This window comes from Vitis vinifera, chromosome 13 (assembly GCF_030704535.1).
Source record: "Vitis vinifera cultivar Pinot Noir 40024 chromosome 13, ASM3070453v1".
NCBI classification, from domain to species: domain Eukaryota; kingdom Viridiplantae; phylum Streptophyta; class Magnoliopsida; order Vitales; family Vitaceae; genus Vitis; species Vitis vinifera.
The window spans coordinates 28,618,068-28,643,784 of record NC_081817.1 but is presented as its reverse complement, the minus strand read 5'-3'; the positions used below and the strand labels follow the sequence as shown (position 1 = coordinate 28,643,784).

Below are 25,717 nucleotides of genomic sequence, written 5' to 3'. Positions count from 1 at the left end.
GCAAATTCTATGCAGTAGTTTTCAACTACTCATCCATAAAATCACAGGAAATATCATCATAATTAAGTTAAGTTAGCTTACTTGCAGTTCCAGTTTCTCACCCCCTTGTGTTTTGACAGAAACAGGATAAAGATTAATTTCACCTGCACATAAGGAAGAGAAATTATATAAGAAGTATAATTGAAGTGGAAAATAAAATTGAATACTTCAGCAAAACATTAATACATAAAATAATACAGATAAGGTTTTATTAGAGATGAATGGTATTTATGCAAGTGAAGATATGTATGTGTGTAAATATGCATGTACAAAGTTGTCATATATTTACATCTTGGAAAATTTACAGGAATAGAATTGCATAACAAACACAAAAACATACAGATATTGTGAGAATTAAGCATAAAGCAACTACAATCAACTTTATGAAAGATAATAAAGCTTGAAGAGGCAAAGTCAGGAATCCATTGATATTAGACATTTACAAACTTAGAAAACTAGAGGTCTCATGAAATATATTCTACAAAACATGGCATCATCCATCACAAAATTTACAAATACAACTTCTAAGTTTCAACTAGCAGGCTATTAGCTCTTGCAACTGGTCCCAAACCAACATACCAAAAGAAAGAATTGTATATTAGTATAACATATATTCGTGTAGAATGTGGATAAAGATACCATAAAAAGTCCTCAAATCTTAAAAAATCCGTCATTTTTTAACATAAGAGCAAGTTGAAAAAAATTAATTGGATTTTTTGTAATAGGAAACAAAGAAGTTTTATTTGAAAAAAAAATAATAATAAAGAAGGAAAATGAGAGATCCTTTTCATAAAAGAGAAATACAAGAAAACAAAACCCCTAGCCCCATATAAAATGCTCAAAAGATCAGAACAAAGGCCACATACTACTGAATCACAAAGATTAACAGGAATAATAGACAACTCCTCAGTCATCAAGATCCAATTCCTACAGGTCCCAAGTAGATCTTTGCTTCTCCTCTGAAATCATAGTGTTTCTCTAAATCAAAATCCTTCATAAGGTGGCTAGAAAAGTATGATGCCAAAGATCTCGTGCCTTTCCTACCAAATCCCTAAAAGGAAACAACCAGATGTCAAGGAAGCCTGCTGAGACCACTCCTTGGATTTCAGACAGAAAAAACAACTAAAACCCAAACAAAAAAAGGACAATGAAGAAAAGGTGATCAATTGATTTCCCACTTACAAGCTGTCAAGCTAGATAGTTTTAGGGTTTCCTAATTTGAACAAAATCACAAAAGGAAAAGAAACTACGCTCTTGAGGGAAATAAGTTCAACCCATGTGTCCATCTGAGAACCAGAGAATTTCATATGCCCCCTTTTTTCTTTGATCAAAAATAAAACAATTCATCTGATTAAATAAACACAAAAAGTATAAAGCAGGATGAGACATCCTTTAAAGGAGATACAAAATCTGACCAACAAAAGAAAAAAGAGTATTCCAAACAAGTGATGCACCTCCCTTTTATTTGGGACCTATAGATATACCTTAAATTTACCTAATAAGAACAAAAGAAAAAGGAGTATTTTCTTAATTTCTTTTAGCCAACTTTTCCTGCTCTTTTTTTTTTTTTTCTTTGGTTGTTACATGGAACCAAACCTAGGACTTCCCCCACCCTTGCCCCAATCCCTTTGCCATTTCGGTCAAGCCTTGAGGGCTAAAGAAAATGGAGATTCATAGGGAGCTATTGAAATTTTTTACCCCCCTTTTATTTGGGACCTATAGATATACCTTAAATTTACCTAATAAGAACAAAAGAAAAAGGAGTATTTTCTTAATTTCTTTTAGCCAACTTTTCCTGCTCTTTTTTTTTTCTTTGGTTGTTACATGGAACCAAACCTAGGACCTCCCCCACCCTTGCCCCTATCCCTTTGCCACTTCGGTCAAGCCTTGAGGGCTAAAGATAATGGAGATTCATAGGGAGCTATTGAAAGTTTTTAGGAAGATGGTGTTAGATTCTAAGTGCACTAGGAAAAAAAAAGTTCAATTTTTACAAAGAAAAAAGGGAGAAGGTGAAAGAGCTATTAAAATGTTTTATCAACTTCAGAGCACTCTTAAACAAGATAAACAAAAATTTGATGATATTTTAGGAAAAAGTTTAGCACTCATGTTTGTTAAAAACAACAAAAAATAATCTAATGAATAATTCTTAAAAGCGCAAGGCGCACCTAAGACACAACGGTAGGACGCAGCTAAGTCACGTGCCTGAGAGAAGCGAAGTGCAACCTAGGGCACTTGTGCAATTTTATAAAAGATTGTATATGTAGACATGCAAACATTTGTCATTCACTCATATATCCCTAAATATAATCCAAAATATCAATCCAAACAACAAAAAGATCAAGATTCCACACATTTTAGAGACATCCAATAAAAAATAATGCAATTATATAAAATTTTGAAGTACAAACAGAAATTTCAGGAACTAAAGCATAAAAAAGACAGAAATTCTATTTTTCACTCTTTGGGTTTTGAAATGCTCAGAAACCAAAGAAAAATATAAGCATTTTTTTGGGGCTGACATTTCTCAACACAATATTACAAGAAAAAGGCCTTGCATTCATATTTTGTAAAAAAGAGGGAAAAACAACATTCAGTTTCACAAAGGAGGTCAAAACAAGGTTGTCTTGCACTAAGATATTAAAAAAATTACAAAAAGTAAAACAAAAGATTAAAACAAAAATAAAAGATGCACCTCTCAGCCAGTAGTATGCCTTGGTAGGCAAGGCACTACAACCAAGGTCCCATTGTGCCTTGAACCTAGGCATGTCTTTAACAACTATGATCCAATTATACATGACATATATATTGCTTACTGGATGAAGCCACTCTTGTGTATTGTAAGATCTACACAAATGCATCACATTGATTTACGTATAAAAGGTCCATCATCATACATATCCTTGCTCTCTCTCTCTAGAGAGATATATGCTATTGACACCAATCAGGAAAAAAATGAATAAACAATAAAGGAATTAATCCACAAGATAATATAAATTAGACTAATTCATGCATGACCACTATCTGATGTATGGGATGCAAAAAATACACTACTTGGAACAAGCATACCTATAAAACACCAATTAATACAATATCACTGAACCTTTTAAAAATTGTATACTCTTTGCTCCCACCTCTTTACACACTACAACCACAACTGCTGCATCAATTTCCTACATATCTTCTCCTGAAGAAGGATCAGAAATGAAATTTTGGCAAAAAGAGACTTCAAGAGGAGTGATATGATATATATTGACAGAGATCTCAACCTCCTTGAGGACATTTAATAAGATCGGTATTACTAGTGATTGAACTTTTCAAAGACGTTTAAGACTGCATGGATTTTCTGAGCATTTGGTCTATGTATGGAAACAACTCATCCCTTGCTTATCTTGAAGAATGAGAAATCATAATGAGAGGCTAATGAATATGTCCTTTTTTGGGTCATGAAGGAGTGTGATTTCTTCAGTAACTGAATAAATTTAGTAAACAAAACATAAGAATTAAATTATCACAGCAAACCCCTGACTGCAGAAAAAAAGTAAGTGAACACATTCTATGCAAGAACCATTGCGAGGGCATCCCAAGAGAAGCACAAGCTTGTGAAATAGGTAAAGCAAGTATCAACACTATGAACATCAAGAAGACTACGAGTTGCTACAGATACATGTCTATGCATTAAATGCACATGTGGGTCATGTGTGTTACTTGTCCAACTTTTCTGCATCGGAAGCCAACAAATTACTGGACTTAAATGTAGTAAACTAAATGTAAAACTAACTTCACCTTGCTTTGACCCGTCCTTCGTGTTTGCAGTTTCTGACTCCTTCACTTCTGAATTTGTGCTATTCGATTCAGCAGTAGCCATGACTCCATTAGCCTCAGCTTGGTTTGACCCTGAAGCAGTTACATTATCTTTCATTTGTGAATCAGACGAACCAACTGGTTCTGAAGAGTTTGTAGCACTGTGCGATCCTCTCCTATTCCTCCCCTTGTTAGATTTCCCTGCCATTTTCGCCTCCTATTTCCCTACCCGCATCAAAATTTAAATAAATAAATAACAACACATGAAATAAAAAATAAAAACCTGCATAAAAGTCTCACTAATATTACAAATGTTATTAGCAGAAAGAAGAAAATTTCACAAGAAACATCACACAAAATCAATGAAAATGATTTCATTCTCTTTCAATCAATAAAATAAATCCAATAAACATACAAAGAATAGATTTATTCACGAAAATATATATATAAAAGAACACCAAAAGAACAAAATAATGATTAGTATCCATCAACAGAACACACCAAACAATACAGAGACTCCAAACTAAAACAATCAATAAAATAAAACAATCATTTCTGAAGAACAAATAGCGTATGAACAACTCCAACTGTTCGGCCGCCAAGAAAAGCCCAGAGAACAAACCTGACTAAAATTCCAAATCTCACAATCCACAACACGACAAAACAAAAAACCTCCACACCTCACTCCCCTCATCCTCCGGAAACCTAAACAAAGCGCAGCACACAATCCAGAATTTCCATTTCCTCCCATTTCCTCTTCGTTCTGGTTCCTCCCTTCCATTTTCCCAGAAGCCAAACAGATTAATCAACCCAAAAAAATTCAACAAAAATACCCCAAAAAATAACAAAAGTACAAAAATAAAAATAAAAAGTATAATCGCAGCCAAATCAATAGAGAAAATGACATGCACAAAGGGACAAATATGCTGATAATAGTATCGATACAGGTTTCTCTAGAAAGAGAAATCTGTACAGAGATAAAAAAATAAAAAAAAAACACCTGTGAGGTTTTGGGAAGGCGCAGGAGGAAGAAGAGAACAGAGCAGAGACAGAAGTGGCTGAGAGACGGCGGATTTCGCCCTTTATGTTGAAGAGCCTAGAGTAATTATTGAAAAACCCAACCTTGGTTTGGTCTGGGCCGGGCGGGGTGGGTCCGGGCCTGGGTAACGGGCCGGACTTTGGGTTCATTACTTCTTTAGGGTTTTTTTTGGCATAAAGTTTGAATTTGTTTAATAGCAATTCTAGAAAATGCCTCTAATCTTTCCATTCTTTGAAATAATTTATTTAAAAAGTTATTCTCAAGTGTTAAAAAATTTATATCGGATATACGACCATCTTTTATGCTTAAAATTATATCATCTTTATTTGATAGTAATTTTATGAAGTGTTTTTAACTTAAAAAAGTGTTTTCGAAATAAAATAGATGTTTGGTAAAATTTATGAAATATTTTTAAAAAATATAAAAAATCACTTATAGTATTGAAAAATTACTTAGATCATAAACACTTGATAAATGATTCATTTAATAATATTTACAGAGAAAACATTTTCACTAAAAATATTTTAGATGGAAACACTGTGAAACACATTTTAAATAATGTATTATCTTATTTTTTAGATTTATTTAATAGAAATGATAAAACCTTGCTACAAATGACCTAAATCAAATAAAACATTTTTTGAAAATAAAATCAAATCCTTTATTTTACTCAATAAAAATGTTTGAAGTTTAAAATAAAAAATGAAAAAGCAGATGAACCCTTGTTGATTTTTGTGTGCTCCAATATGACAAACTCGGAGGAAGGTAAATTGTCAATAGTATGTGTTTTATTTTTTTTATCTTCTTTCCTGTTTTTTTTATCTATAGTATCAAAGTTTTCGTTCCTTGGTCATTGACATCATTGATATGAGAAAGAGAACTAAGAGTCCATAATCTAAGGAATATATATATATATATATATATATCAAAGATGATGAGTACCATTAGTGAAAGGGTAGGTTCATCTCATAGTGATCAAAGCCTAGCATGGTTAGGTAATATGATGGACTTTACTATATTTGGAAAGATGTATTTTTCGAAAGTTTGACAAAGAGGATCAAGGGATGAATATGTATATGTGAACATTTATTCACTTTTAACCAAGTAGATAAAATTCAAAATCGCAACAATCCATATCGAAGGGAAAGTTATTTGGTGGTATCGATGGTTTTCAAAAATGAACAAAGAACCATTATTGGAAAGGTTTGAACATGTTAGTTTGGTTGCATAGGAAGAAGCATTGGGGAAGTTGACCAAACTTGGTAGTATTGAAGGGAAAGTTAGTTGGTGTTTTCAATGGTTTACAAGAATGAAGGAAGAACCATTATGAGAAAAACCTAGTTGTCTGTACTCGATTTTAGTTTGGGAAAGTTATAGGAAAGTTATTTGTGCTCAATTTTAGTTTAGTTGCACGGGAATATGCCATGGGGAAATTGACCAAATTTGGTAGTATTGAAGAGAAAGTTAATTGGTGGTATTAATGGTTTGCAAAAATGAATGAAAAACCACTATGAGAAAAACCTAATTGTTTGCACTCGATTTTAGTTTGACAAAGTTATGGGAAGGTTATCTATACTCAATTTTAGTTTGGTTGCATGGGAAGATGCCTTAGGGAAATTGACCAAACTTGGTGGTATTGAAGGAAAAGTTATTTGATGGTATTAATGGTTTGCAAAAATGAATGAGGACTTGAAAAACCATGGTCCGGTGGGGTAACATTCAAATGGGGTGAATGGATGTATTTTAAAAATTATAATATAAGGATTAAGAATTAATAACCTAATTTTAACCTGTGAAACATGAAAAATAATCACTATGATCAAAGGAATTAACATAATTACAAAAATAACCAATGAGATGTGGAAAACCGAATACATAGATAAAAAACCATGGGATCTAAGATCTTTCATTTAAAATCACTATACAATAACAAGTTACACAAATTTATTTAACTATTTTACCTTAAAAACTTACTCTCCAAAGCCTATAGCTTGTTCCACGCTTGCAATAATGCAACCTCAAATTGCTATAATTAATACATTTTAGCCTCGTTGAAGGGATGCAGGTCTTAAAACAACTTTATATTCAATGCTTGAATCATTCGATGAGAGATTGAGAATAGTATGGCAAGGTTGGGTTACTCTAAGTGTCCCACCCTAGAGGGGTTATAACAGGGTTTATATAGGCATAAAAACCCTAATAAATTAGTAGCTCAAAGTTTCAAACTTGATTTATGTGAATAATTCGAAAATGTTTTGTCATATTTTGACAGATTTTGCACGAGTAATCGGGCACACTTAATCACCACTTGAGCACCTCGGGCACTTGAACGTTGATCAAACGTTTAAGTGTTGTTACCCCACTTGAGTGGTCCCTATAATTTTTAAATATTTAATAAATCATTTTAATTTAAACAATATATATCAATCGTTTTTATACCTTTTGATCACCTAACTTGCCACAAGTCAAACATTTTTAGATGTATCTATGACTTTTTTATTGCACAAACAATAACAATGCCCTAACAGAATCATTATGAGAAAAAACTTAATTGTTTTACTTGATTTAGTTTGATTGCATATGAAAGTGCTTTAGGATAATTGATTGAACTTCATGAAAATGATTTTATGTTAAGATGTATCATGATAAGTTTGAAGAATCAGTTAATTGAACTCAAGACTTATTGACATCTTTCTCCATTAGTTGTTTTGTCAACAACTTAAATGATGAGATAAAAGTTGAAGTAAGAGTATTTCACTTGAATTCAATGACTAATTTGGTTGGCTTGGGAAAATTGCAAATGGGAAAAATTATAAAGGCTTTAACATACAAGTCAAATACTTTAAGGGAGAATTATGTTTTAGGGGTAGATGAGCCCCCAAATTAACAAAAGGTCCATGTAACTCTTCAAATTGAGCCCAAGACCTAATGAAAGTATGAAAATTGAGTTGAAGGATATCATCCTTCAGTATTTCCAAAAATGCCCTTTGTTGATTTTGAGAAAAATAATTAATATTTTTTAAAAATATTTTTATTTAATTTAATATTTTTTATTTAATTTAATATTTTAAAAAATACTTTTATGTAATTTAATATTTTTTAAAATACTTTTATTTAATTTAATATTTTTTTAAAAAAAATTTATTTAATTTAATATTTTTTAAAAATAAATTTATTTAATTTAATATTTAAAAAAATATTTAATTTAATATTTAAAAAAATATTTAATTTAATATTTAAAAAAAATATTTAATTTAATATTTAAAAAAAATTAATTTAATTTTTTTAATACTTTAATTTAATTTAATTTAATTTTTTTGAAAAAAAAAATTAATTTAATTTTTTTGAAAATTAATTTTATTTAATTTAGTATTTTTGAAAAAAAAATATTTCACTTAATTTTATAAAATATTTTATATGTGTTCTTAAAGGGTATATTTGTCTGTTATTATTTCATATCCTTCAACTCAATTTGAAGAGTTATATGAACCTTTTGTTAATTTGGGGGCTCATCTACCCCCAAAAGATAATTCTCCCATACTTTAAGCCAAATAATACTTGTAGCAAGCGGAGGTAAGACTCATCCACTAAATATTGTCTCTATGCCCATTAAAAGGTTGACATGTTTTGAATTGAATGAAAAAATATATAAAAATAAAATAATCTATGTTTCTGCTATGATGAGCCCTACGTACTAGGTCATGGATGCATGAAACACATGCATTTTGTTTATGATTTACCCTAGGGCTTTCTAGATCTAACTAGCAGAAGTATACATGCATTAAAACTTAGATCCAAAAGGTTTAGTGTGTCATACCTTAGATTAAGGTGTTCCCAAAATCAGGTAATGTAATTGAAGATGTATCATACATGTTGTAGATCTTATAAACCCATAAGCTTTCCACCGTGATGACTCTTTCTCTTCGAATCCAAGCACTAGAAAGAGTGAAAGTCGCATAGAGGAGTGGTGGCTAAGACTTTTCTCTCTATAAAGCAAATATGAAGACCAGTCTTAAGTTTTACCCCTCTAAGGGAGGTTTATATAAGCTTTGCTTAAATGATTTTAGCACAATTTGGATTTAGTCACCTAATCCAACCTACTTGGATCATAATTAATTAATTAGTCATATTGGGCTCCAATCAATCAATCAATTATTTCAATATAGAAAGACAATTCATAAGCTCTTTGTGTGATCTTGTGTATTTCCCAAAACACCTTTATCCACACATGTGAGTAAATAACCCAAATACCCCTTAATAAACATGTCATTAAGGAATATGAGTTCGAACAAGAACCAAAAAAATTTATAGGAAAATAATTTCTTTTCCATAATTTAATTTTGAAGTTGACTCAATATTTTATTACAAATAATTGGTTGTACTCCAAAATCCTATAATATTATAATGAGATATAAAAACTCGAATTTGTGACCTAATATCCAATAGATGCAAACACCTCGTAAATTAACATTTGTAATCTACTAAGGTGAATGTTATCAACCTTTTAAGGTTATCTCTATAATCCTTGAGTCTTAAGTTATTTTATTATATAATCAACTAACACATTCTACCTTACTAAGAGCACGTGTCAAATTCTATTAAATGAATTACTACGACTATAAATTTTATGATTTCATGTCCTTAAGATTACCTAAAAGGACATATTGTCTTAAACCTATGAGATCTTATGGTTGTCTCTACCGATAATATTTGTTACTACTAACTTTCATTATTAGCGACTCAATTCATAAGGGAACATATGACTACCTCAAGGTCTCACTTGTAAGTTAAAGTCACCTAAGATTTTAGCACAAGTTCAATCTCATGTCAAGATTGAAACTTCATATAATTTAGAAGCTAAGTGAAATTGTGGCAATTTGATAGTCAATGTCATGATTTGCCATAAGTTTTGTTAAATGTGTAATCATACATATTAGTGTACTCATTATAAAAACTCTATTTCAATGACCAAGATCAGTAATCCCTATAATTAAGAGGGAATGCACTACAACCTTAAATTGATTGCTTAAGTCTATGGACCAATTGTAAACAAATCATCTAATTGCAATGAATTCGGGACTTCAATATTCCTTATAACTTTTAATGCATACGAGTCATATACAATGCAAATATGTTAAGTGACATCCTTACTTATTGGAAATATATTTTAAGATTAAAACTGATAATTCACATAATTTAAAAGCGATTTATTAGAATATAAGACAAATTTATAATTTTTATATAAGAGTTTCTATATTTTATGTAGAAATAGTTATTTTAAAAAATGAGAAACAAGAAATGTATCCTAACAAAGCCTTAATTTTTTTGATTAATTAATAAAAAAATACAATATATGATGATTTAATGAAAGATGTACTTGATCTACAAAATTATTCCTACAAAAAAATTTCAAATAGGTTTTTAAATTGCAAGTAAGAAGATTTTGAGAAAATTCTCATTTTGGCTAATAATAATTTTTTCCCCTTAAATTAAAAAAAATATAAATTGAATAATATAATTAAAATATATTTAATTTTATACATTCATGTGTATGACAAAAAAATTCCCGTTGAAATAATTGGAACCTATCATTTTCCTTATTAATAAAATTAATTAAATAGTATTCTTAATTTAAATATTTTCAAAATTTTTCCACCAATTTATAGATCAATTAATTTATTTTTAGAAAATAAAAGAAACCATAAGCCAAGAGACTGGTTGAGGCAACAAAACGAGTCCATGACGTGGCGACATTCTATTGGATTATAAGCTCAACCACGGATCACGATCCTCATCCGCCTCTGTCCTCCAATCTTCACCGTCCGTTCTCATATCATCAACCGCGTCGCCTCCAAAAATGAAAAATTGAAAACTCGTTTCCCTCCAAGTCCACATTATAAATAACTTTCAAACCTCAATCTTCACCACCGATCAGTTTTTTCTCTCCCCATCTTCCTGATTTTCCGACTTTCCAAGCACTTCCGCTTTCTATCTTCCACCAATGGCCCGTACCAAGCAAACTGCGAGGAAGTCCACTGGAGGGAAGGCTCCAAGGAAGCAGCTGGCGACCAAGGCCGCTCGCAAGTCCGCGCCGGCCACCGGCGGTGTGAAGAAGCCCCACAGGTTTCGTCCCGGTACGGTGGCTCTTCGTGAGATCCGGAAGTACCAGAAGAGCACAGAGCTTCTGATCCGGAAACTACCGTTCCAGCGATTGGTTCGTGAGATTGCTCAGGACTTCAAGACCGATCTGAGGTTTCAGAGCAGCGCCGTGGCTGCTCTTCAGGAGGCCGCTGAGGCGTATTTGGTCGGGCTCTTCGAGGACACCAATCTCTGTGCTATTCATGCTAAGAGGGTCACGATCATGCCCAAGGATATTCAACTCGCCAGGAGGATTCGTGGTGAGAGGGCTTAGAGAGATGGCTTCGGTGGGGTTTGTCTCTGCAGTTGCGTTGTTTCGTTAGGGTTTAGTGTAGTTTGATGTAAATCTATGGTGTTCTGGTTGTCAATTCTTAGTCGATATGTGGAGTTTTCAATTGTGAATCACCATTATTATCAATATTCGATCAATGGAAATTTGCTTTCCTATCCATTTTATATTTGATGTGCGTTATTCCCCCCTTTTTTTGTTTGGTTGCTGAGAAAATTGTAGGAGGTAAACAGTGTCTTCATCGTTGAATTAAGTGGGGCAATTTTTTTTTTTTTTAATAGGTTGTTGGAATTTTTTTATGCCTGCTTAACTACCAAGATGGGACATTGGTTTTTCAAGTGAAAAATCAACTGTCTGGTATCAATTTATTCAACTGTGATATATACAAATTGTTTTACTGCATTGGGGATGCTAATATCTGTAAATCATGATAAGAGGGTTCTAATTTGTCAATGGTTATTTATATTTTGAGAGCTTGTATGGTGAAGGCTTAGAGGAGTGGCTTGGTTGGGGCTGATTTTGAGGTCCCGCTGATTGGTGGTTGTGTAAAGGTAAGTGATAAAAATCTACGCTCATCTCCATTCTTGCAATTGAAGCACCGATTCATGTTTGCAATCTGTTGTTTGAATAGCTTGAAGGGTCAAAAATATTCTGGGCACCCTCTTCTTCCACATTTCAAATGGCAGGATTTGATTATGTTGCTCTCTAATATTTATTTCTCTTCCCACACCCCCCTCTAGCCATGAATCTCTCATGATGAAATCCCAAGAAGTTTTCCCAGTAATTGGGAACCCTTTCAATTGCCCACAACTTAATCACCAGTCTTGTGTTTGCAGGGATGTTGCAATCTTTGGTTGATTCTCTTGTGAATATTGGACCAATTGGGTGCTGCCATCAGGGTTCCTTCAACAATTGCCTGGAGAGGTATGGAAAATTCAATGTGTGATATTCTTTTACCAATATATCCTTTCCATCAACAGATCTCTCTCCTTTTGCTTTCCTAAACATGTTTGGATTGTTGATGGGCTCTGCCACTGCCCCTTGCATTACAGCTGACGATGTAGTGCTCCCAGTTTGTAAACATTTCCCACAAAGGAAAAAGAAAAAGAAAAGTAAAATATTCCAATGTTTCATTTAGGGTTTGCATAGTTATTAATGCAATAATATGATTTTTGTGACTTGAGCATTGAGTGACTATGGTTGATGGCCAATTCCAGGACATTTCATGAGTTTAAGAATTCTTTGGCATTTAGGAGAAGAGGCCGCCATGCAGGAACACATTCAAAGGAAAAGCGAAATATGGGACTATAGCAGTGAGAGCTCATAGAGGTGCTTGGTGAGGAATGAGCGAATAAGGTGGAGTTGTCCAATGATGGGTAGCGCTGAAGGGCTCATTGGAGATTATGCTACCGTATGAACCTTTGAGAAGATGGTTTGAACCAAGAGCATAGATGTGAGCCGAACAAGGAAGAGTACCATGTCTCTTCGGATAGGAAAGTTGGCTACAGGAGGTGTGTATAAGAAGTGAACCTAATGGAAATCAGAAGGAACATCAACTGTTCCAAGCCAATTGGCCCTGACATGTGTTATTCTGTTGTGGGTGCAATGTGCAAAAGAGGAGAATTTCTTCGTAGTCGTTAATTCACCATTTACTGTAGTGAATAATAGAGAATTGGGTTTAGATCACTATACTTTAGATTGCCTCCCATAAAGACCTTTTTGACCTTCAAATTGTGCTGGACCGGCTTTAAATCGAAAATCTTATTTGGGGCTGGTAGAGATTGGCCCCTTTGAGTACAAAGACAAAAGAGAGCTTGATTGTAGGACCATCCATTGGGCAAGCCAAGGTCAGTCTTGGTGTTACGATGATGGTGCCAAAGCGAAAGGGCCATCAGCCCAAAGTCATCACTCTCTCGGTCTCCTCTCTACCAAAAAAATATCTGAGCTAGTTAAGGAAACGTAGTCCGTAATTCCTTGGTCAATTAATTAGTGCACGTGCTAATTAGGTACTCACATTTTGAAAAGCATACATATTTTTAATTTAGTTTTAAAATTGTTTTCCCTCTTTAAATATACCTATCGTCCTCGGTGGGCAACCTTCCATTCGCGGTCGAACTTTTGAGGCAAAAGCCTAAAATGGAGAATATGAGGACTCTCATCAGGACCGCATATTATTTGGCCCCACACGATTCCACACCATTGATCCTAATCATTTCTCATCCATCTTCCACTATGTGCCACGTGTCGCGATCAACTCTCAACGCACTGATTTCTCGGTGTCAGCTATCACACGCGACGCAACAGGGGTCTCGCTACACTGCCGCGGCCCTATAGACGCATCTCCCGCCATTGCATTTGTGCTTTTTCACTCACTCTCTCTATATAGAAAATTTGTCTTTCTAAATCGCGATGGACCTGCCGGTGATCGATCTGAGTCCGTACTTGGAGATCGCTGGAAAATCAGCTGGAGATTCGACCGGCTTGTCGGATCACATCGACCCGGAGTACAGGAGGCTGTGCTTGGAGGTGAGTAGGTCCCTGAGAGAGACCGGCGCTTTGCTGGTGAAGGATCCGAGATGCTCTGCCGAAGATAATGATCGGTTCATCGATATGATGGAGAGGTACTTCGAACGGCCCGAGGAATTCAAGCGTCTTCAGGAGAGGCGTCACTTGCATTACCAGGTTTGGAAATTCTCTGACCTCCGTTTGGTTGCTGAGAAACTGTAGGAAAAATGACTTGGTACACGGTACTCGTGGAGAAAAAAAATTGATGTACAAACTACAGTTTGTACATAGTTTCAAATATGTTTTTTAAACATGTACTAATGTCGTAATTTTGAAATAAGATTTGTAAATTTGTATTAAAGTAGCTGTTTCAAAATGCTTTTTCAAATAATTTTTTAAAAACAGAAATTGCAAGATGAATAATTGTTTCAAAATAGCCCTAAATGTATATTTTAATGATTACTTTTAACCAAAAAGTCTGTTTTATTAGAGAATAGACTTTTGGTTCAAACCAATTTTTGACCCTCTTCTCAAACTATTATTCAAAATGTTCCTTTTGGCCGTGTAATTTATTTTTTATTTTCTTTTTTAAAAATTTGTTTGAAGTTGTATTTTGTAACTGGGTCATTAGTATAAATTTAGAAATCACATTTTAAAACTGTGGTTTTTCATTTGTATAGAAGCTGCATTTTCAAAATGTGGTTCCAAAACTAATTTAAAGAACAAAAATAAAAAGACGTTATTTTGAGCAATAGGTTGAAAAGATGCATACAATTGATATCATGTCTCAATTTTGCCTAACTGATATTATATTTGGAAAACAGGCCAATCTGACCTCAAATTCAGAGACTTATGTGCAAATTTTTAGGCCTTTTCTGAAATAATTAGATTATGTTGTTCTATTGTGAAAACCTTTTACTATTTCATTTGGTTTCCGGGAAAAATACAGAAAACAAGAATGATAATGATAGTAAAATTCTGTACTCCGATGTTATGCACTGCGACGCACAATTTTGAAAATGATAGGATTAATCACTGAAAAACGGTGGGCTGTGGACAGAAAATAAAATAAAATAAAATTGAGGTATATGCTTTAGGTCCTCTGTTGTTTTTATTTATAAAAAGGGAAAAAAATTGCCCCATTTCCCAGGAATCAAACTAAACATTAAGTTAGAAACCGTGTTTCATGAGTAGTTTGTTAAATCTAGAGGAGTAAGCTCAGAAAAGCGATCTCACCAGCATTACAGGGGAAAATTTATGTTCCATCTAGTTGCTACCGAGAAAATGTGGGAAAGGAAGAGAGATAAAAACATATATTTATTGGGTTTTGGAAGAAAATTTTCAAAACCTCAAGTTCCATAGCATGTTCTCTACCTTTTGATGTTGTTAAAGAGATCATCATTGTTTTCTTTTCAAATTCTATATGAAATTTTTTATGAATGATATGTTAATCTCTATAGTGCTCTCACTTCCATAAGAATTTCTTCTTATGTGATCAGTGGAATGTTTGAGATTTGTTATTTTTCCTCTGCCTTCTCCTTTCTTATGTTTGAAGGCTTAAACTACAATAACAAAAATAAGATGGGAAAAATGTAAGCTCTGTGGACGCATGGATTTGGGCTCTTGAAATTTGAATTGGAGACCCCAAATCCAAATCCCCAGTTTGGTTTTTTATATTTGAATGTAAATCAAATTTAGCAGACCTCAAATCCAATAAAAGAATTCCTTCATCCTAGCAATCTTTTGGAATTCCATGAAATTTGAATCCTGAATCAAATCTACTGTAACCTGAATGAAACTATAAGGAAAGTTGGCTTCTTTTGCCAGTACCCATTTGTTAGTGATCTGGAAGGGAGAAGAAATTTCTCATGGTAATCTGCAATATTCTGATTCTAGGTTGACTTGAGATTGGTGAATTTTCAGGATCAAACTATGAGGTTGCTTCTATCTATCAGAAAACATCCTTAAAAGAATTTGTGGTGTGAATGGAAATAACAGGTTGGGGTTACACCGGAGGGAGTTGAAGTTCCACGAAGTCTGGTTGACGAAGAAATGCAAGTGAAGTTAAGAGCAATTCCCAAAGAGTTCCAACCATCCACCCCCACGGGACCAGATCCTAAGTGGCGATACATGTGGAGAGTAGGCCCCCGGCCATCAAACACCCGCTTCCAGGTTTTGCTCCTTTCTCTTCGCTTTCAGATTTTTAATAATAAATTAACTATTTATTTTTAATTGACATCCTTCTTGTACAGGAACTTAATTCAGCACCTGTTATACCTGAAGGTTTTCCTGAATGGCAAGACACAATGGACTCCTGGGGATACAAAATGATATCAGCAATAGAGGTTAGCTATTAGTGTTTTTGTTATTTTTTCTTGTAAATTCTCTTCTGCATGCATTTTATGGGATCACTGATTTTTTCACATTTTTTTTTACTCAGGCTGTTGCTGAAATGGCAGCAATTGGGTTTGGCTTGCCAAAGGATGCATTCACTTCTCTTATGAAGCAGGTGAATAATGTTTAAGATTTCACTTTTTCTTTACTTGTGTCTCTCCATCAATCTCCAAAACATTCTTAATGTACTGTTTTGATTTCGAAAGCAGTAAATCAAAACATTGAAAGAATTGATGACTGCAAATAGTTTAATCAGACAGCATTAAAAATAATGTTTGTGGAGGATTGCAAATAATCCATAACCTTCAGACTTGTTCCTACTTCCAGTGGAAACTCCCATGTTCCTCATGGTGGGATGAGTAATATTTGAGTTTCACTTATTAGCACTCTATTTGTTGCCTGCTTTATTACTCCAAATGCTACCAAGACCTTGTTTTAGTAATCTCTTTCTTTATTCTTCTGAGTGAGAACTGAAGTATTAAGTTCCTTCTCTTGATTCCCTTATTTTTTGATTCTTTCTTTCTAATCACTGAGTTCTTGTTGGTCATTCCCATTTTTTTTGGGGAATTCTTTGTTATCTTCTCTTTATTTTTTTAGTGCATTTCTTACTTCTCAACTTGATATGCTCTTTCTAACAAGTGCCTTTTCACTGCAAACACCAGGGACCACATCTTCTTGCTCCCACCGGGAGTGACCTCCAACGTTATGGTCAAGTGGGAACTGTGTTTGCAGGATATCACTATGACCTCAACTTTTTAACAATTCACGGAAGAAGTAGATTCCCTGGGCTGAACATTTGGCTAAGAAATGGACAGAAAGTGGAAGTGAAGGTTCCTATAGGATGTCTCCTTATTCAGACTGGAAAGCAGGTAAGGGCATTGTGACCATTGTTTAATTCTTAATGATGAGGGTGTTCACTTGTTAGTTTGTCAGCTAGTTGCCATTTGCCACCTGAACTTTGCTTTATCTTAAACAATGAACAGTCAATAAATAATTATCACAATGCTGAAAGCATGTTTTCTTAAAGCAAGACGCACAATTGCTATCTCAACCACGGAAATGTGGAAACATATTCAACGGTCCCTAATGATAATCATAAAGATCAGATGAATTAAGTCAACAGTTCAGTTGCATTCTATCCAATGTCTATCTGATTATGAACGGTCCCTAATGAATATCCGATTATTGAAGTTTTCATTTCAAATGCACTATGTATTCAAATAAAATGTAACAACTTATTTTGATGCAAAGAACTAGAGAAATCATCTCTAAAAGTTGTAGTAATACGAGTTAAAACAAAAATGTGTGCCTTTATCATGGTCTATTCAGGATTTACGCTTCAAGTTTGCTGACAATTATCAGATGTGACACATTTTTGATGCTTTACCATTACAGTTTTCCTTTTACACTACTTCAATGTGCAGATAGAATGGCTAACAGCTGGAGACTGCATAGCTGGCATGCATGAAGTCGTTGTGACTGAAAGAACAATTGATGCAATTAAACTAGCAACCCAGCAAAATCGTAGCCTGTGGAGAGTATCCTCAACAGTGAGTGAATCCAATCCATATATTCAACATCATCCTCGTCCTTATTCATGAACTTGGTATCTTCAAAGTGAACTTATTGTCAAGGCTCCCTTATGCTTTATCTGTCTTCTTTGTCATATCCAGTTGTTTGCACACATTGCATCTGATGCTGTACTGAAGCCTTTAGGCCATTTTGCGGAATCCCCACTTGCAGCAAGATATCCATCCATGTGTGCAGGAGAATTTGTTGAACAAGAGCTTGCGATTATCAATCTAAAAGGAAACAAGGCAGAGCCTTAATAATTGTAATCTGAAAAATATTCTGTACTTTTTCATGGTTATTTTGATGAAACGATTTGCCATAAAGCAGGTTTAGTCAATGCCATTCATTGCTCAGAAAAATTGGAGCATTGTTCTTCCATATAATACCAAATTTTCAGAAATGAGCTTGTAATACTAAATCCTCATGGAAAACTTTATTGGTTTTAGCAGGAGTTGGATTGGTGATTTATCGTGGTTTTGCCCTCCGAAATGATAACTTGTTTTGGTTATTCAACGTAGATCAAGCCCCCCCGACCATATTTCTAGTTCATTGACTTACTATTGTTTTTTGGTTCAACATATCTAATATTTTATCCTTCCATGGGAGGCAATGCATTTCTGCTTCAAGTTTCAGGTCTGCAAGGACTCACGGAAGTTGGGTTTATGAACTGCTTCACCAGCACACACCTTTCACATTCCTGACATTTTTTCTATGAAGCAGGTCAGTAGCAGAGCAGAGCTGCCATAACATGGCATGATCAGTGTGATCTCAGGTTAGGAGAGACATGCAGATTGGCATGAACCCAATCTATCTGTCTATATATCAAAGGCCTTTTTGAAACCCATTCTTTGCCCAGGAAAAGACGGTTACAGAGATCGAATTTCAAATTTCAGTTCAAACATGAAGCTTTCGCACTCCAAATTCTCAGTGCCAGTGCTGGTGTTTTTGTTGGTCATAGCAGGTTTAGTGGGGCAAGGGAAAGGCACTACTTGTGGGACCTCTTTCTTCTCTGCTCTCATTCAGATGATACCTTGTAGAGCAGCAGTCGCTCCATTCAGCCCCATCCCGCCAAGTGAAGCCTGCTGTAACGCTGTGAGAACACTGGGCCAGCCCTGTCTGTGCGTGCTCGTAAACGGCCCTCCTATATCTGGCGTTGATCGGAACATGGCCATGCTGCTCCCAGAGAAGTGCACCACCAACTTTGATCCATGTACTCCCTCTCTCCCTCCCTCCCCCATGCCCCCCTTCTTTGATGTTCTTTTCATATGATATAGCTATTGTTTCATCACTTTTGTTTCGGTTGATGCAGGTGAGATGGAAAAGTAGAGAAGTAGAAGCCTAAAGAGCCAGGAAAGAGCAATAGAGAACTATCACCTTCTTATGCTGCTGCTGCTGCTGCTACTACTAATAAGAGAATAACCATTGAGATGAAGCACTTTTAGGTCTTTTTAACTTTGCTCTTGTATTTTTCCTATCTACTATTGTCTTTCCCACATTGCTTAGTTCATAATATGTATGGTCGCTTTTCTCTTGGTTTGCAGTATATCTTTCTCTCCAACCCCATCTTATTCTACTTCTTCCTCGTTTTCCTCTTAATAAATCATAGAAGATGACCCATTGATAATTTTGATTAGTCATGCTAATCAAATAATTTGAAAAATAAAAGACATACTCTAATAGCGATGATATGACTTCCAAAAAATTGGGAAAGGGACAACATGAAATCATGGTGCACTTGCATTTACCCTAAACAGTGTATGATGGGCAAACCATTGAATTATCCAATTATGATCTAGTCAGAGGCTCAAAAAAAATCTGAGCACCAAGTAAACATTAGCAGGAAGCAATGGGCACCTTTACTGATCTCCAATACTATACCATCTTCTTCATCCTCTCCTTCATTTCAACCCTCCTGCTAAGATCCTTCCTAAACAGAATCACAACACCAACTACCCGTCTTCGCCTCCCACCTAGCCCACCGGCTCTTCCCATCATCGGCCACCTCCGCCTCCACTTCCTTTCTTCATCCATATACAAATCCTTCCACAGCCTCTCCACCCAGTATGGCCCCCTCCTTTATCTCCATTTTGGGGCCTCCAGGTGCCTACTTGTTTCTTCAGCAGCAATGGCTGCTGAGATCTTCAAAACAAACGATCTCGCCTTTGCTAGTCGCCCTAGGTTAGCTTTTGCCGATAAACTACCTTATGGAACCTCTAGTTTTATCACAGCTGAGTATGGAGATTACTGGAGGTTCATGAAGAAACTGTGCGTGACGGAGCTGCTTGGAGTCAAGCAACTTGAACGCTCACGGGTAGTTAGAAGAGAAGAACTGGATTGTTTCTTGAAGAAATTGGTGGAGAGTGGTGAGAATGGTGAGGCTGTGGATGTTAGGGCTGAGGTGATGAAGCTCACAAACCACAGTACATGCCGGGTGATTCTGAGCGCAAGGTGTTCAGAGGACAATGATGAAGCTGAAAGGTTGATAGAGATGGTGACGGAGTGGGTTGAGTTGGCTGTAAAGATGTCTTTTGGGGATGTGTTTGGCCCTCTGAAGAGGTTGGGTTTCTGGATCTATGGGAGGAAAGCCGTAGAGCTGACACTGAGGTATGATGAGATTCTGGAGAAGATGTTGAAGGAGCACGAAGAGAGGGGAAAGAGAGAAGACAAGGATTTGATGGATGTTCTCTTAGAGGTTTATCAAGATGATAAGGCTGGGATGAAGCTCACCAGAACCCATATCAAGGCTTTCATTCTGGTAAGTCCACATATGCCTTTTGGTTCTCTAACAAATTGGGGATTAAACAAGGATTCAGGTAGGATTTGACACAGAATTTGCCACGCTCAACCCAATCTATCATCCTTATCCCTACTAATGGAGGCCGATTGCAGTCTTCTAAACAAGGCTTTCCCTCTATCCAATTCTCACTGATGCAGCTATTTGTGAAACCATCATTCTCTTCTCCAACTTGCTCCCACATCTTTGCATCTGTGCTATTCAAGGGTCTTTATTAACTATTATAGTGAGTAGCATAAAAAATGATTCTTATTCTCTTTCCATTAACCACTATCAAGTGAGATCTATTTCCAATAGCCTTCTACAACCCCATCTCACAACCATCCCTCATAACTCAACACCGCTCGACTCCTAAATTTCTAGTTATGACCTGATTTCAAAGGGATTCTCTCTTTGAAGCAGATCCCTGGCTTCATTTACCAAGGAAAAGTCCTGTTTAGCGTGTGAAGATTTCTAATATCAAGACTTCTGTTCTTCTTATCCGATTGAACCACATGCCAACTAACTTAACCCAATGGGATTTTTCTTGAGCCTCGTCCCTTCACAAAGGGAGTCCCTTTGAATATGTTCTATCCTTGGGCCCATCCTCCTCACACTAGCCAAGAGAGACATAAAATAAATGGGAAGATTTGATGAAGTGCTTTTGATTAAGTCTTCCTTCTTTTAAAGGGTATTGTCTCTTTGAGAATTTTTTTTGCACCATATCCACTCCCAACTGTGAAAATATTATATGCTCAATAATTAAAAGGATCCTCATAATTTTAAAACGCACCTACATGTTTAAGATCAAGGAGCTCATATATATATATATATGTATGTATATAACTTTAAGAATTTTTTCTTCTATTGAATGTGAGATACCATAATCGCCTTTCACAATCCTATAAGATATAAAGAGAAACGTGATTGGAATATCCCACCGAAAAAGTTTTTGATACTCGAGCCTTGAGTAGACAATATCTATACGATTAGGAGTGAGTTATTACACACACCCTCATTGATTGCAGCCTAACATGGAAGAAACACCCATCACATTTGCAACTTGCCCTAATCAATGGTATTAGATCACTTATTTAAGTTTGATATTAGCTTCAAACCACATGAATGTCAAGCATGGTACTCTTAACTACTATTCATTAGCATTGCTCACACTATCTTTGTGCCAGGATCTCTTTATGGCAGGCACCAATACCTCAGCAGAAAGCATGCAATGGACAATAGCCGAGCTCATTAACCATCCTGATGTGTTCAAGAAGGTCCGGGAAGAGATAGATTTAGCAGTCGGACGCACTAGACTTGTTGAGGAATCAGACATCCCAAACCTTCCCTACTTGCAAGCAGTTGTTAAGGAAACACTGAGACTACACCCTCCAGCGCCAGTGGCCACAAGAGAATGCCGCAAAAACTGTAAAATTGGTGGATTCAATATACCCGAAAAAACTGCAGTAGCAATCAATCTGTATGCTATTATGAGGGATCCAGAGATATGGGATGATCCTACTGAGTTTAGGCCAGAGAGGTTCTTGGTTCCCTCAAAAGAACAAGTGGATTTAGACCAAACTAAGGGGCAAAACTTCAATTTTGTCCCATTTGGGGGTGGAAGAAGAGGGTGTCCAGGGACTCTGTTGGCGTTTGCCATGATGAATACTACAGTAGCAGCTATAGTTCAATGCTTTGATTGGAAGCTTGGTGGAGATGGAGATGGTGGTAAGGTTGATATGCAGTCAGGACCAGGCCTGACCTTGAGCATGCTTCACCCACTCAAATGCCATCCTATAGTTCACTTTAACCCATTTGAGGGATAGGGATAGCTTCTGTATCACTCACTCTTATGTGGGTATCTATTTGATTCTCTCGGAAGGACAGTACTATCATCTAAGTCCTGGGTTTTTCAAAGCTCTCCAGCTATATATCTGAATATGGCATTCCCTCCCGAAGAACAAAATCTGTATTCTGTATTCTGTATTGATACAGGTCATGGTCTCTTACTCTATGCTTTTTGGTGACCAAAAGAACTCTAGACTCCAGAGCCGCTGCCATGAAACATGTCACCTAGTTGGTAGCCAAAGTCATTTTAGGAATCTGTTGGTTGATTTATCATTTCCTACAACTTTCCAGGGAAAAAGACAACGATTTAAACCAACTTCGAGAAACTTTGATCATCGTATTCGGATTCCGAACGGAAACATAAAGATTAAGTAATTTGAAAAATTACGAGAAAGTGTTAAATAAAGATTAATATTTATTATTTAATAACTTAAATTAATTTTAAATTATAATTAAAAATCTTATTATTTGATTTTTATTTTAAATATTAAAATCATTTAAAAGAATTAACTTAAAAATTATTTTAAATAATTTTTTTGATTGCCACTCTAGTTGCAGTTAGTCATAAGATATTTTGTCAAGGACTTCACCGTCCTGCAAATGTTAAAAGATAAATATACTCTTGAGAAAACAAACATTTTATAATTTTTGAAAACATTTTATAATATTTTAATATTTTATAGTCCATATAAAAATTTGAAATATTTTTTAATATATTATATATATAATTTTTGTATCTAATATTTTATTTTTTATGTTTATATAATTATTTTTTAAAATAATAATAAGAAAACAAGTGATAATAATTGAAAACAATTAAAAGATAACATTTTTTTTAAGAATAGATAACTATTTTATGATATTTTATAAAACAAAGTCTATTTCAAAATCTAAAATATTTTTAATCTAATTTCTATATTTTTAAATATATTTTAAAGATAACTATTTCCTGTACAAGAAGGCTTGCTATTGGGTCGGTATATTGACATTGTTTTTGGAAAATCCAAGCCAAAGAAAATAAAAAGGTAAAATGGGATGAAAATAAGTGAAAAAATAAATTTAAAATTAATAAATTATTTTTATATGTTTTTTTTTTAACTTTTCACTTATTTCTTCATAGAAAGATTAAATAATTTAAAATTATATAATTTTAAACTAATTTTAATTGTATTTAAATTTTATTTTCCTCTTTTATATAACAAATTAGATATAAGAAAATCATTTTTTTAACATTTTTTTTTCCTTCAATACTTGTTAGGAACCAAACATAACTTAAGTAGAGCTTTAAACATGGTGCCAAGACTGCAGTTGTAGAACTAGCAATGCTCAAGAAAGGAGTTGAACCAAAACAAATTTAACCAAGTATGAAAATATTGGTTTTTATGGATATATCGGTTGTTGTATTTTCGGCCAAGCTTTTGTGTAGAAAGTAAAAATATAGGGTTCAAGGCCAGACGACCCACGAATCCAACAAAGCAGATGGCAACAAACCAACTCGTAAACATCTATATCTAAATCCTAGCCTCCTTTTGCTGTTCTAACTAACAAGACTTGGCCATCCCCTTTGATCACTTCTGGTACAGAAAATTCAGGGCGGTTTAATTTAGAATTACTTAACATATCACAACAGAAATTCACCCCCCAGACTTTAACTTAGAAAACTAGTTCACCCCCTTTAAGGGTCTGTTGCTAAACCTCCCCTATATATAAAATCCCTGTTCCTTATTGGAGACATCAAGTTCCAAAACCACATTCAATATCTCTCAATGGCATTGAGGCATCTTCACCTTCTGTTGGTTTTCTGTGTCTTTGGTACTAGCAATTACACCTACTTCACCTTCCATTTCCTGTGATACTTCATTGATCTACACATCTAAATATTAATACTAATGTTGTATTTTGGTTTTTTGTCCTTTCCTCAGGTGTTGACGCTGCTGTTTTCACCCTTAAAAATGGATGTGGGGAGAGTATATGGCCAGGGATCCAACCTGGGTCTGGAACACCACAATTAATGGATGGAGGGTTTGAGCTAAGACCAGGTGAATCAGTAGATATCACTGCACCAGAAGGGTGGTCAGGCCGGTTTTGGGGTCGTCGGAGGTGTTCATTTGATGACTCTGGAAAGGGAAGCTGTGTGACTGGTGATTGTGGGGGTGTTCTAAAATGTGCTGGGGCAGGGGGTGCACCGCCTGCAACACTAGCGGAGTTTACCCTTGACAGCCCAGTAGATTTCTATGATGTTAGCCTAGTTGATGGCTACAACATGCCGGTTTCCATACTCCCTTCTGGTGGGTCTGGTGAGTGTAAGACAGTGAGATGTGTTTCGGACTTGAACCAGCACTGCCCCAAGGACCTGCAAGTTCTGAGGGATGGTCGTGTTGTGGCTTGTAACAGTGCATGCATGGCCTTCAACAAGCCTGAGTATTGCTGCTCTGGGGCATTCAGTACTCCTGATACCTGCAAGCCAACAGAGTATTCTAAAGTGTTCAAGGCTTCTTGTCCTACATCTTATAGCTATGCATACGATGACCCGACCAGCACTTTCACATGCAAAGGAGCTAACTACTTGATCAGATTTTGTTAAAGTTTATGCCACATTACACTAAGAAAAGAATAACAACCCTTCTGTGTACATCATATAAACACAATGTAATGAAGATATGTTTTAACTACAGGCAAGCAAATATGCTTTGACCTCATGAATGAAGATTAGATTGAAATGAATTATACCACACTTGTGAGCACAAAGAAAACTCAGATTCATGATTCTTCTTGTAATGGATGGATGGCCTAGTCATGATTCATCATGGAGTCAAGGTGGCTAGAGGTTAGCTGGATTTGATGGTGTATCTAGTCACAGAGAGGGAGAGAGTACCAAAAAAGGATAAGGAAAAATAAGGAAGTAGGTCCTGTTTATCAATTTACCTTGGTAAAATATACCTAAGAAGCAATAAATTTTGTCTTTCCTAATGCAAGACTAAAGCAATTGAAGCATCATTGCAATTTATAAGGCTATATTCAATTTACTGAATGAACTCAGTGGAAAAGAAGGCTTGATGTTCATATTCATGCAACAGAGGCATTATAACACCCTGACTTGCCTCTACATTTCTCTTCACATCTAGTATAATGTCAGCCAGCTTTACAATAAAAGACATTACAAGTATGCCTCTTGATTTAGAACTAAAAGGAGAAAATGTCGGTGGCCAACACAGGTCATTTCTTGACAACTGAAAGTAATCCCTTATGGAAGGAGCAACACCTATCCATCCATCCTATCAGTACAATTTGTATGTGAGCTCCTGCACCAAATTCATTT

General features: G+C 35.2%; 6 protein-coding genes across 6 annotated transcripts in view; 5 read left to right on the top strand and 1 right to left on the bottom strand.

Annotated features, from left to right (window-relative positions):
* The window catches only part of LOC100264871 (clustered mitochondria protein), a 28,680-nt gene extending 23,737 nt beyond the window's left edge, over window positions 1-4,943 (bottom strand). Inside the window, exons 1-3 of the mRNA XM_010661022.3 lie at window positions 4,841-4,943; window positions 3,823-4,065; window positions 82-143 (exon numbers count right to left, since the gene is read on the bottom strand). Of these exons, the coding sequence (XP_010659324.1) occupies window positions 82-143; window positions 3,823-4,048 (288 nt within the window). The 5' untranslated portion in view covers window positions 4,049-4,065; window positions 4,841-4,943. The remainder of the gene's footprint in view (window positions 1-81; window positions 144-3,822; window positions 4,066-4,840) is intronic.
* Window positions 4,944-10,780: 5,837 nt separating this feature from the next.
* On the top strand, window positions 10,781-11,475 carry LOC100263009 (histone H3.2). The gene has a single exon (XM_002264925.5). It carries the CDS (start codon window positions 10,881-10,883, stop codon window positions 11,289-11,291), a length of 411 nt encoding a protein of 136 aa, XP_002264961.1. The 5' UTR covers window positions 10,781-10,880; the 3' UTR covers window positions 11,292-11,475.
* A 1,936-nt stretch (window positions 11,476-13,411) lies between these two features.
* Window positions 13,412-18,294, top strand: LOC100240969 (uncharacterized). Its single transcript, XM_002264756.4, has 7 exons — window positions 13,412-13,988; window positions 15,810-15,983; window positions 16,064-16,156; window positions 16,252-16,320; window positions 16,868-17,074; window positions 17,630-17,755; window positions 17,879-18,294. The coding sequence occupies exons 1-7, from the start codon at window positions 13,716-13,718 to the stop codon at window positions 18,032-18,034; spliced, it is 1,098 nt and encodes a 365-aa protein (XP_002264792.1). The 5' UTR covers window positions 13,412-13,715; the 3' UTR covers window positions 18,035-18,294.
* A 309-nt stretch (window positions 18,295-18,603) lies between these two features.
* On the top strand, window positions 18,604-19,320 carry LOC100242587 (protein LIM1). The gene is made up of 2 exons (XM_002263338.4): window positions 18,604-18,987; window positions 19,087-19,320. Exons 1-2 carry the CDS (start codon window positions 18,678-18,680, stop codon window positions 19,101-19,103), a joined length of 327 nt encoding a protein of 108 aa, XP_002263374.1. The 5' UTR covers window positions 18,604-18,677; the 3' UTR covers window positions 19,104-19,320.
* An 87-nt stretch (window positions 19,321-19,407) lies between these two features.
* LOC100247724 (cytochrome P450 705A5) lies at window positions 19,408-22,564 on the top strand. Its single transcript, XM_002263310.4, has 2 exons — window positions 19,408-20,532; window positions 21,738-22,564. The coding sequence occupies exons 1-2, from the start codon at window positions 19,624-19,626 to the stop codon at window positions 22,374-22,376; spliced, it is 1,548 nt and encodes a 515-aa protein (XP_002263346.1). The 5' UTR covers window positions 19,408-19,623; the 3' UTR covers window positions 22,377-22,564.
* Window positions 22,565-24,085: 1,521 nt separating this feature from the next.
* On the top strand, window positions 24,086-25,130 carry LOC100252836 (pathogenesis-related thaumatin-like protein 3.5). Its single transcript, XM_002264514.3, has 2 exons — window positions 24,086-24,210; window positions 24,321-25,130. The coding sequence occupies exons 1-2, from the start codon at window positions 24,165-24,167 to the stop codon at window positions 24,980-24,982; spliced, it is 708 nt and encodes a 235-aa protein (XP_002264550.2). The 5' UTR covers window positions 24,086-24,164; the 3' UTR covers window positions 24,983-25,130.
* The last annotated feature ends 587 nt before the right edge of the window (window positions 25,131-25,717 follow it).

What these genes read in the sequence shown, in the direction of transcription:
- LOC100263009 (XM_002264925.5), top strand. Translation starts at nt 10,881, where the DNA reads ATGGCCCGTACCAAGCAAACTGCGAGGAAGTCCACTGGAGGGAAGGCT.
- LOC100240969 (XM_002264756.4), top strand. Translation starts at nt 13,716, where the DNA reads ATGGACCTGCCGGTGATCGATCTGAGTCCGTACTTGGAGATCGCTGGA. An exon ending in GGCGTCACTTGCATTACCAG is followed by an intron (nt 13,989 to 15,809) that starts GTTTGGAAATTC and finishes TGGAAATAACAG; the next exon opens with GTTGGGGTTACACCGGAGGG. An exon ending in TTATTCAGACTGGAAAGCAG is followed by an intron (nt 17,075 to 17,629) that starts GTAAGGGCATTG and finishes TTCAATGTGCAG; the next exon opens with ATAGAATGGCTAACAGCTGG.
- LOC100242587 (XM_002263338.4), top strand. Translation starts at nt 18,678, where the DNA reads ATGAAGCTTTCGCACTCCAAATTCTCAGTGCCAGTGCTGGTGTTTTTG.
- LOC100247724 (XM_002263310.4), top strand. Translation starts at nt 19,624, where the DNA reads ATGGGCACCTTTACTGATCTCCAATACTATACCATCTTCTTCATCCTC. An exon ending in ATATCAAGGCTTTCATTCTG is followed by an intron (nt 20,533 to 21,737) that starts GTAAGTCCACAT and finishes TCTTTGTGCCAG; the next exon opens with GATCTCTTTATGGCAGGCAC.
- LOC100252836 (XM_002264514.3), top strand. Translation starts at nt 24,165, where the DNA reads ATGGCATTGAGGCATCTTCACCTTCTGTTGGTTTTCTGTGTCTTTG. An exon ending in GTTGGTTTTCTGTGTCTTTG is followed by an intron (nt 24,211 to 24,320) that starts GTACTAGCAATT and finishes TCCTTTCCTCAG; the next exon opens with GTGTTGACGCTGCTGTTTTC.